This window comes from Zalophus californianus, chromosome 7 (assembly GCF_009762305.2).
Source record: "Zalophus californianus isolate mZalCal1 chromosome 7, mZalCal1.pri.v2, whole genome shotgun sequence".
NCBI lineage: Eukaryota > Metazoa > Chordata > Mammalia > Carnivora > Otariidae > Zalophus > Zalophus californianus.
Genome location: NC_045601.1, coordinates 44,177,973 through 44,190,004, shown reverse-complemented (window position 1 = coordinate 44,190,004; position 12,032 = coordinate 44,177,973). Strand labels below are relative to the sequence as shown.

Sequence of the window (12,032 nt, the reverse complement as noted above, 5' to 3'; positions counted from 1 at the left end):
TTATATATATTCATAAAGCAATTAACTTAGAAATATTATATAGGCACAGATAAATGTAATATAATTCACAGTCACATGTACATCTGAAGTTCTTCTGGAACCAAGGAATACTTTATCATATAGCTGAGGAAGCTGAAATAACACCCCAACCTCCACAGTTAAGTGACACCAGAACCATGTAGGTACTGAAGAATTACAGAAGACCTTCTTTGGTCCTTCACATCTATATGAATTCAAGAGAAATTTTCTGGGATGCTATCATATCAGAGAGTACTGAGGTAAAGAAATGAAACATGGATTCTGAAATGCACGGTACTAAGTCTTTCTAATCAACAGTACTAGGCTCCATGTTCTCTAAAAACCTAACGAAAGAGAAAATCTAAATAAAAAAAAGAGAAGGTATAATATATTAAATATGTAAAAGCACACAATGGAGCAAAACAAACAAATTATTTTCAGGTGTTTCCAATTCTGTTCATAAAATGGCACAGCTTGAGATGTGATCAAAATGCCCCATAAAACAGAACAGATACATTACCTCTTCTCATTTCATCTAAGATGAAAGAAAAAGAATATATGGTTGAGTAAGTGGAGGTAAGGAAGCTGTTTTGAGACTAGACAATAGAATATAAGACATGGAGTTATGGAAAGGAAATTTAAAGAACAAGAAAGCAGAAAATAAAGGTGAAAATAAAAGTAAAGTTAAAAGTATATGAATTTTTTGCAGCTAAGATTAGAAACGCTGAAAGACTAAATTGTCCCAGAATCAGAGGTTTTCTATACTGTAATCTAAGGAAACAGTAGATGAGGCATATATAAAACTTTCAAAGTAGTAAAGCAATATTAACGTGGAATTATCAGATGGATTTTGATTAGAATTACACACAATTGGTAAAAGCATGAAGAGTGTATTTCTTAAATTTAGTTTTGTTGCTTTATTGTCTTATTCTTCTGGATAGTTTATCTATTAATAGTTGATCATCTATTAAGGTTTAATTTTTATAAAACAGAGAGTACATGTAGATGCATATATAACACAGTTCTCTAGGTTTTTCAGGAATCCAGTATTGATTTTCCAGCTTAAACACATTAGCTAAATGTACTAACACGTGATATTCCCTGTCATTCTAACTGTATTAATTTAAAAGAGAAGAGTACCATGAGGCAAGATACATGAGTAAACTTGGAAGGTACTTGGCAAAATGGCCATACCTGCTGCTCTGCAGTAAGTTAAAATGGGGGCCGATTACTTCACTTTAATCTATCACATTAAGGAGTGCGGTTTGAGTATCTGACTGCCCTTTTTATTATCTAGAATTTGTACCTATTTTTTGGCAAAGCCATCAGGCTGTGTTAATACTTTCAGTTTTCAATTGGTGGGGTTTTTTTTGATGGGGGTAGATTTTAACCATTCTCATCTAAAACCTTTGGCAAGATGTCAGGATATTGCATTAAAATGTGAAATCACAGCTGAGACAACCTGTTTCAATGACGTAATACTTACGGTTTTTAAGAGTACATCTTTAAGATAACAACATAGTAATAACTACAAATTAATGCATTTTAAGTGAAATGCTTTATGAGAAATATGAATAACAAAAGTAAGCATAAAAAATTACTAAAGGTTTTCTTACCTCTGAACTGTAGTTACCAACTCCTTTTCTTTCTTTTTCTGGCATATTAGCTGTGCCTCTTTTTCTTGATACTGTTTTTTGATCTCTTCAAGTTTTTTTTCCATATCTAGGAGAGTCTCTTGCAAATTCTTATTTTTTTCTTCTAGAACCTGAAGCTAAGAAAATTCATAACACACAGAATATTAAATGTGTTTCTACTAGAAACTGTTACAGTGTCCTCAATTAGCAGTCTTGTGGTTAAAATCACACTATACTTTATCTAGAGTATTTAAAAATACTTTATTTCCTCTTTTGTGTGTAATGGGAGCTAGGAGAATGAGATTATGGAGAAAAATGGGGTCAGAAATTTCTAGAAGACAGGGGTGGCTGGGTGGTGCAGTCAGTTAAGCAACCGACTCTTGGTTTCAGTTTAGGTCATGATCTCAGGATCCTGGGATTGAGCCCAGCCTCAGGCTCTGCACTCGTGTGGCGTCTGCTTAAGATTCTCTTCTCCCTCTGCCTCTCCCCTCCATGCTCACTCTCACTCTCTCTAAAATAAATAAAATCTTAAAAAAAAAAAAAAAAGAAATTTCTAGAAGACAGAGAGAGAAAGGTAAATGATCTCAATTTGGGGGTATTTTTTAAATTTTATTTTTAATTATGGTAAAATATGCATAACAAAATTTACCATCTCAACCATGTTTAAATGTACAGTTCCATAGTGTTTAAGTACTTTCACACTGTTGTTCAACGAATCACCAGAACTCTTTTCATCTTGCAAAACAAACTATGCTCATTAACCCCTTTCCAGCTCTGCCCTCAGCCTCCGGCAAACACACTTTGACCTTCTGTCTCTATGAATTTGACTACTCTAGGTACTTCATATCTTTTTGTGTTTGGCTTATTTCACTTAGCACAATGTATTTAGGTCTATCCATGTTTCAGAATTTCATTCTTTTTTATATCTGAATTATATGTATATGTGACATTTATCCATTCACCCATCAGTGGAAACTTAGGTTGCCTCCACCTTTTGGCTACTGTGAATAATGTTATTATGAGCATAGGTCATGTACAAACATCTGTTTGAGACTTTGCTTTCAATTCTTTTACCCAGAAGGCAAATTGATAGTAATTTTTTGAGGAAACATGGTTTTCCATAGTGGCTATACCACTTTACATTCCCACCAATAGTACACAAGGATTCTAATTTCTCCACATTGTCACCAGTGCTTTCTGGTTTTGTTTTTTTTTTTTAAGTCAATCTAATGGGTGTAAAGTGATATGAACACGTTTTTAAATCTATATTCCTCTCTGTTCCTGCTCATAAAAACTCCTGTGGTACTTCTTTAGTCCCTTTCTGACATTATCCTCTCTTAGTCTTGTAATTTATAAATTAATATAGACAGAGGATCCATTCTAGGTCTAGAGTCTGTACAACAATGACACTCCACAGATTAAACCAATGATTCTCAACTGAGAGTGATTTCTTCCCCCAGGAGGTACTTGGAAATGTTTATAGACATTTTTAGTTTGGGGGAGGGAGGAGGGCAGGAGCAGTGCTATTGGCATCTAGTAGGCAGAGGCCAGAAATGCTGTTAAGGATCCTTTAATGCACAGGACAGAATCCCAGAACAAAAAATTATCCACCCTTGAATGTCAATAGTGCTGAGGTTGAGAATTTCATAATGAGAAAAACTGAGAAAAGACTGAAGAATAGGTTTAACAGATTTATAAATAAGATTTCAAGAAGACAAGCTTCACCAGAGTTGGTAGAAAGACTCTGGTGAGGTATTGTTAAGAAAGAAAAATGGTAAGAAGAGGTCAGAGGAGTGAATGGAGACCACAGACTAAGGTATAAGAATTTATGGAAAGGTTAAGAAGAATGAAAACAAATCAAATATCTGGAAAGATGGTTAAAAAAAAAAGTCTTGTGGAGCTTTGGTGGATCACAGAGAATACTGGGTAAAGTCAGAACTGTTGTGCACCCATGTGTGTATGGAATGGGGCTGTTAGACTGGTTTAGAAATTACCTTTTAGAGTAGATGTTAAGTAAAAAGTTAACACAGGTTTCTTAGGAAGGTAATCATATATTAGTAAGAAAGACAAACTCATCCGTAAACAAAGTTCTGATTAAAGTTAATCCTCAAAACAGCAATTAAACACATAGATCTAACATAATTAGCCAAATACGTAACTAAAATTTTAAATTATAAAAATTATGAAATTTCCAAAGGGTCAACTTAAGAACGTAGTAGGCTTTCATGTTATTTAAAGATGAGCATTTTAGTTCATGTTACCTGTAGACTCTGACTCTGTACATCATCTAGAGTTGGAAGATCAGCCAGATACTTTTCCAAGGTCTCGATTCTTCTCTGCTTTTCTTTGTTTTGTTCGGATTCCTTCTGGCATTTCTTTTTCAGGCTACTGATATATCTATCTCTGGTTTTAAGCTAAAGAAAAAGATGATGAATCTTGAGGAGCTTTGTGGCATTAAAAAAATAATAACAAAACCAACAGTTCTAGGATATAGTTAAGGCTACCACCAACTCAGGTAAGATTCACATTAATTCATAAATTCTAAGATTCACATTTTTACAAATTTTCATATCACTGAAGTCAAGAGTTTTGAAATTTGTGTTTGTCTGCTTTTACAATTGATGGCATCCTTCACACTGCAGTGGACCAGCTATCAGTAATGATAGGTTCTATCACCAGCACATGTCCACACTTGGTCAAAGCTATTCCTATCTCTGTCATTTCAACAGTGTGTACATGTTGCAACTATGTGCTGAGTTTAAATGATGTTTAAATTACCTTAAAAACATTACATTATAATTTGGTGTTGAAAACAGTTACTGAGTATCCAGAAAGACAAAGAAACAGAGTCACAGGGTATAATTATAAAATCAGTGAAGCAAATACTCATTTCCGGAGAGAGGACTCCAATTCCTTATTTTTTACAAAGCTACATCCAAATGTTTTATGTGACTTAAGAAAGGAAGATACCTACAAGTAATTAAAGCTGTTTTGTTACTAACTTGCTAAGAAATTGCTTATCATGCACTCAAGAAACACAATCAAAGCCAGGAGAACTTACCAAAATTACCAGATACTTGGGAAGAAATAAGGGCACTAGTAAGATCAATGCATACCTCCAGCGAAGACTACTGTTAAGGTATTATGTCATAATTGAACATGCAACATATTTTCTTTCCCAAAATTACATATAAAAAAGGTGTGCTGTACCACTGATGTCATTTTAGGATTGATGGAATTTGTTAATTGAACACCTACTATAGAACACATACAGTACGATTCTAGTAAATCCCAATTTGTGTAGGCTAAAACCTCAGATCTATGCACTAATTTTTTTCACCTTTCTACTTGAAAAATATCATTTTTAAATTTCATATCATATATTCAAAGTTCTTTAATGTTTCAGCTCAATTATAAATAATGTGTGTACTACAAATAGTGACCTAAAAAGTAAACTCCAGATTCTTATTCACCTTAACTTAATAGTCTTCCAAAATTTAGAAACTTACAGGGTTCTAAAATATTTTTACAGCCTTTTCGCACATACACCAGGGTAAACAAGGGCCAGTAATTGGTAGTATAATGGTTTACTCTCCCAAATTTTATTAAAGCTAACACTTTGCACAATATAGTGTCTTTCATACCTTATTGAATTTCTTTCAAGTCCAATGTATAACAAATTGTTATTAAAACAACTTCAATTAGAAAAACAAACCACATCTCATTTTTTAACGGAAAAACAAAAATTGATTTATTTTACTTTTAAATTCCACACCACAACATTTTACTGAAAATGAAGTGATTTTTAATCTATAAATAAAAGACTCTCTAAATGATACTCAGGATGTTTTACAAGTTTGGTTTTAAGATAGATTTGAATTCACAACAGGTCTTACACACACGGTTTCAATCAATTGGGCACTCCGGAACACAGTGTAGAGGCATAACAAGCGTGTGACGACTTCTTAATAGTCCCAGGGGATAAAGACCTTTTTCAAATATGGAAAGAAATTAGTCTTTCTACAGTATTAACCCCTAAAAGCTATTCTCCTTTATAGACAACTATTGTCAGTTTCATACACTTTTACTTTATAAAGAACTCCCAGAGGAAGAAATTTCTGGAGGTTTTCCCAGATATATACAGCTACATTTTCCGTTGTGCTTACAACATCTGCAAAGTATGGCACATCCAGATCCAAATTCTTATGATCAAGGGGCTTCATAACTGCCTCCTCCATATACTCTTTGAGGTCAGTCAAATTCATAACCATTCCTGTAACAGGATCAATCTCTCCATGCACTGTCATCACAACTTTATAATTGTGCCCATGGCCATTTAGATTGTTGCATTTCCCAAACAGTTTCAAGTTTTCTTCATTACTCAGAGATTTGCTGTGGAGGCTGTGGGTGGCGCTGAAGGAGACCAGGCGGGACACCCGCGCCCGGCGGCGACAGCCCTCTCCGGCTCCCGCCCCGCTCATCGCCGAGCCTCCTCATTCGGCTGGCGCCGGGGCTGGAAGACAGCGCGGCCGGTGTCTGCGCAGTCAAACCACATCTCATTTTATCTATTCATTCCATCAATAACATTAGGATCCATTTATTATCTTGGGTAAGAAGCAACGCTGGTAAAACTGACAAATCCTATTATTTATTGGAGATTTCTCGGGATTAAAGGCCAGTGTGCTGGTGTGACAATTTGTGATCTAACAGAACTCACAGACTGTTGACCCTGATAATGACCTGCAAAACCACATAATACAATTCCCTTTCCCCCCTTCTTCTCTCTTTTTTCACTGAAGTATAATTAATATACAGTGCTATTTTAGTTTCAGGTGTACAATATAATAATTCAACCATTCCATACGTTCCTCAGTGCTCCCCAGGATAAGCGTGCCCCTGATCCCCTTTCTCTATTTTACCACCCCCCCCAACCCCCACAGCCTCTCTGGTAACCACCAGTTTATTCTCTGGATGAGTCTGTTTTTTTGGTTTCTCTCTTTTTTATTTGTTCATTTGTTTTGTTTCTTAAATTCCATGTATGAGTGAAATCATATGGTATTTGTCTTTCTCTGACTTATTTCATTTAGCATTATACTCCCCAGGTCCATCCGTGTTATTGTAAACAGCAAGATCTCATTCTTTTTTACAGCTGAGGAATATCTGGTGGTGTTTACATACACCACATCTTCTTTATCCATTCATTTATTGATAAACACTTGGGCTGCTTCCATATCTTGGCTATTGTTAAATAATGCTGCAATAAACATGGGAGTGCATATATCTTTTTGAATTAGTGTTTTCATTTTCTTTGGGTAAATACCCAGTAGGGGAATTATTGGATCGTATGGTAATTCTATTTTTATTTTTTAAGGAGCCTTCATACTGTTTTCCACAGTGGCTGCACCAATTTGCATTCCTACAGACAGTGCACAAGAGCTTTTTCTCTCCTCACCAACACTTGTTGTTTCTTACATTTTTGATTTTATCTGTTCCGACAGGTGTAAGGTGATATTGTGGTTTTGATTTGAATTTCCCTGGTGATTAGTGATATTTAGCATCTTTTCACATGTCTGTTGCAAATGATATACCTAATAAGAGTTAATATCCAAAATATACAAAAACTTATACAACTCAACACCAAAAAACAAGTATGATTACAAACTAAGCAAAGGATATGAACAGACATTTTTCCGAAAAAGACATGTAATTCCTTTTTTGCATATGAGGCCCAGAGATCTTAAGTAACTTAGCCACAAGTCACTGAGACAGAGGTGAGATATAGATATAGATCATTTGACTGAAAGGCCAGTGTTCTTTCAATTCTTCCACACTACACACAACCAGATTTCCATAAATTCTCTAGCAACCAGCTGTGCCTGGATTCCCCACTGACAGAGCCTGCTCCTGCCTTAGCAGATGACCCTGTAAGTTACAGAAATAACTAACCAGCCTATTTTTACTAAAGGTTCCCTAATTTATTTTTAATTTTTTAAGTGTCTTAAGTGTGACACAATGACATCCTCCAAAAGCAGCCAATGGAATAGGTTAGTCATGAGGTCTTATACTATGCAATGATGTCCTGGTTTTCTTGTTTTTCTTTGGCTGGTCAACTGTCTTTTTTGCTATCAGGCCAAGCTTGCTGCCTTTGACACAAATCTCTGCCAACTCTCTCCAACCGGATACTATTTATGCTATTTGTTGACTATAAGTTGATCAAACATAATTACTGGGTCTTGGGGTTTTTTTTTTAGCCCTCTTAATTGATGAGAAGCTCTTTTTGTGTGTGTGTTTTGTGTGTGTGTGTGTGTAACTTTCAAGTTTAACATGTTGATTACTAAAATCAACTCCAGTAATTACCTCCAGGTAAATGAATCATTAATAAATATTCCCTATTTATAAAAGGTTAAATTTTTCCTTTAGAGGAGATATTATTTAGTACTGAGATTATTCCTAGAAGGTAATAGGAGGGCTCTGTTTTCAGAAAAGGTTTACAAATGAATATATTTTTCTTCATTTTAAATAGTTATTAGAACAAAATAGATTACTGAGGAAATGTTTTCCTCCAAGTTTTTTTTTTAATAAATTATTATTAGAAGCAAAGCATCAGCTGTAGAATTAAACTGTCTTGAATTTTACTCCTAGCTTTGCAACAGTTTCTACCTACATGCAACCAGACAAATTACTCAACTTTTCTCCAAGCTTCAATTAGCTCATTTTTTAAAATGGGGGTATAGTATTTACACCTTAGGGTTTTTGTGAAGATTAGTTAATATTAAATAAGAAAATGTATCTAATGCACCTTCACATGCTGTCTGGCACATACAAGAAAGAACTTATCAAACAGTATAAATTCTATTGTTATTATCACATTAAATGTTTTTCTGTCATAGTATCAGTCTTGATCAGGATAACAGAGAGGAAATGCAGAAGGAAACAACGCAATCCAATCTCATGTGGGCCTAACATGCTGGTCAGTTGATGCATTACCCATGAGTCTATTTACTAGCATCTATACTCCCTTCAAGAATTCAAATTATCTCCCGGCCTCTGACACAAACTCTGCTATCTACACCAACCCTCCTTCTTAATTTTTCTGTTCTACACATTTCCATTCTCAACTGCCTAATTCCACAGAGAGACTATTCCTCTTTTCCAAAAGTAATTCCTCCATCTTGGCATCTGTAATCAACCTTTCCCTATTTATCTCAGGAATTTGCTCTATCATACACTCCTCTGACATCTTTGATTATCTCTAATTATTCTTTCCAGGGTCTTTTACTGGGCTTATCTCACTCTCTTTTCTTCCCTCTTGGCAAAAATCACTTGAAAGCATTCATACATTCATTCATTCATTCAATATGCCAGGCACCATGGCTGGTGCTACATATGCTACAGTGACAAACAGATATGTCCCTGCCACCCTGGAGCTTACAGAGAAATATTAAAACACAATGATTATTCAAAATTGTGTTAAGCACTGGGAAAACAAGAATAAAATGCTCTAAACTTATGAAAGGAGGGGTTGGAGGAGAAAGATATTTAAGATGAGACTTGACAAAATAAATAGGTGACTGAGTAGTGGGAGAAGACAGTCAAGTATTTATCAGGCCAAGAGGAAACTCTGTGTCAAGACTCTGAGACCAGAAACAAATCATGACCTGTGTAAGCAACTACAAGCACTGCACCATGACACACTGTACTCAAGGGAGGCTGACAGAGCCTAAGGTTACGTATTTATGCAGGGTCTTTCTGGCCATGGGAAGAATTTGATTCTTATTTTATTTTATTTTTTTAAGATTTTATTTGACAGAGAGAGACACAGTGAGAGAGGGAACACAAGCAGGGGGAGTGGGAGAGGGAGAAGCAGGCTTCCCGCTGAGCAGGGAGCCTGATGAGGGGCTTGATTCCAGGACCCCGGGATCATGACCTGAGCCGAAGGCAGACGCTTAACGACTAAGCCACCCAGGTGCCCCTGATTCTTATTTTAAAGACAACACCGAGATGGCATTGCTGGGTAATGTAAGTGAAATGACTGGATCTTCCTTTTAAAAAGGTCAGTCCTCCACACTATGAAGAATGGCCGGAAGAACGTGGAGCAACTGGCTCTCATACACTGATAGGGGAAGTGTTAAATGATACAAACACTAGGAGAACTCAGGTTTCTTTTTTTCTTTTCTTTTCTTTGCATCTCACAGGTACATTTATTCATACCACAAAGGAAAGAGCACTTTCACAAGTGTACAGTGATGTGCCACACTCCCATCTAATAGAGCTTACTGAAATATACAGCCAGGGTGACATTCCATCTGATGTGTATTCCAGGTAAAGCTGGTTAATAATAAGCAGGCACAGGACTTCCAAGTTTCATTTCTTTATCAGCACTCCTGATTTTATAAATGATTAAGCCCATCAACGTCATTCCTACCCAAAATCTCTTGGTGAACTTGGGTATAGTTGGGCTTCATGGGAATCTAAGCATTTTTAATAAGGCTCTGAAGCATCTCAGCACAAGACGACTGGCTCGGGGTGCCCCAACCCTCACGGCCAACCCAGAAAGGTCACTAAATGTGCAGAATTCAGATAGTTTCTTATAAGTTAAACATTTACCCTATGAAATGTATGACTCAGAAATTCCACTCTTAGGAATTTATCCAGGAGAAATAAAAAATGTCTGGTATAAGAATGTTCACTGCAGCCTTATTCATAATTTCCCCAAAATGAAAACAATTCAAATATCCATTAACAAGAGAGTAGATACATTGTGACCTATCTATATAATGGAATGCAACTCAGCAGTAGATAGGAACACATTTAACAATGAGAATAAATCTCAAAGATATTAAGTGAAAGAAGACCAACACAAAAGAATATATACAGTATGACTCCATTTATATGAAGTCCAAGAAGCTTCAAAACTAATCTATGGTGATAGTGTTTCAGAAAGAGGAAGGAGACTGGACTAGAAAAAAGACACAAGGGAACTTTTTGGGTGACTGAAGTGTTTGTTTTTTTAAGTAAACTCTATGCCCACCATGGGGCTCAAACTCATGACCCTGAGATCAAGAGTCACATGTTCTACTGAATGAGCCAGCCAGGTACCCCTGGTGATTGAGATGCTTTGTGTCTTAATTTAGATAGCAGTTATACTGCTATATATTATCAGTAATACCAAACTGAACACCTGAGATTTATAATTTGACTATATATAAATTATGCTTCATTTTTCAAAATATAATAAAAAATACATGGAATTGCAATAACCAAAAAAAAAAAAAAAAGTGTTTGGAGCTAGAGGGAAAGCAGACAGGCAGGGCAAGACTGGATTCAGAGACACCAATGAAGAGACTCTTACAAAAGCTTTGCTAAGATATGATAACTTAGACCAGTCTGGTAATGTTGGACAGATTCTATTACATATTTAGGAGACAGGCTTAATCAGTGTTAATAAGATTCCCAGCATGAATAACTGAATATTCAGTAATGAACAATGAAGAAATTTTGTTTTAAGACGAAGAGGGCACTTGGAAGGCAAATTAAGAATTATGTTTTGGACGAACAGTTTGAAATGTTTTTAAGATATCCAAGTAGGAACTGTCAAATATGTAGTGAGTACATAAATTGATTTATTAAGCACTGGACACCAAAAATAATAAAAGAATTTAGATAAAACATAAAAATATATTTTAAAAATTATATCCACTGAATCGTCACAATTTTCTTTTTTTTTTTTTTTTAAGTAGGCTCCACACTCAATGTGCAGCTCGAACTCATGAACTCATGAGATCAAGAGTTGCATGTTCTACCAACTGAGCCAGCCAGGCACCCCTGAATCATCATTAGTTTTCACACAATCTTTTAAGTAACAAATCTCAGGTGAGAAATATTTTAATCCCTACTACACCTATATAACCAATGAATATTTCCTTAGCCCCCTCCACATTATGGTATTGTATGAAGCCCCCAAAATACAGAAAAGAAACAACAAACAGGTATGTAAGTTACTTTTAAGTCAGCCAAGATAAAATACACCATATAGCTGAGAAAGAGAAACCATGTAAAATTTTTTGTCAGTTTTTGGAAGATCAAAATTTTAATTCACACATATATAGATAGATAGATAGATACATATAACTAACAAAAATGTCAATTGTGTTCTCTATTAATAATTCCAAACATGCCTGCAGAAATCATGGTGACTTTTTCAAGATCACTTGAATCGAAGGTTTAGTTAATAGAATAATAAACTGGGTATATCAAGAGAGAAATCTAAAACCAGTTCTGCAACTAAGTCAGCAGCTTAAGGACTATGCTTCTTTAGTAAATTAGGGCTAGCAGGTAACCTACTTGATCTTTAATGCTGTATAATGGAATAAGATGAAG

The 12,032-nt window shown here is 35.4% G+C and overlaps 2 protein-coding genes across 6 annotated transcripts in view; both read right to left on the bottom strand.

Annotated features, from left to right (window-relative positions):
* Window positions 1-12,032, bottom strand: part of CEP85L (centrosomal protein 85 like) — a 226,345-nt gene that overhangs the window by 28,301 nt on the left and 186,012 nt on the right. For all 5 annotated transcript variants that reach the window (XM_027603613.2, XM_027603608.2, XM_027603609.2 and 2 more), the window contains 2 exons: window positions 3,914-4,066; window positions 1,635-1,789 (listed from right to left, as the gene is read on the bottom strand). In XM_027603613.2, coding sequence (XP_027459414.1) covers window positions 1,635-1,789; window positions 3,914-4,066 — 308 coding nt within the window. The remainder of the gene's footprint in view (window positions 1-1,634; window positions 1,790-3,913; window positions 4,067-12,032) is intronic.
* Window positions 5,143-6,527, bottom strand: LOC113927632 (6-pyruvoyl tetrahydrobiopterin synthase-like). The gene has a single exon (XM_035728669.1). The coding sequence runs from the start codon at window positions 6,131-6,133 to the stop codon at window positions 5,705-5,707; it is 429 nt and encodes a 142-aa protein (XP_035584562.1). The 5' UTR covers window positions 6,134-6,527; the 3' UTR covers window positions 5,143-5,704.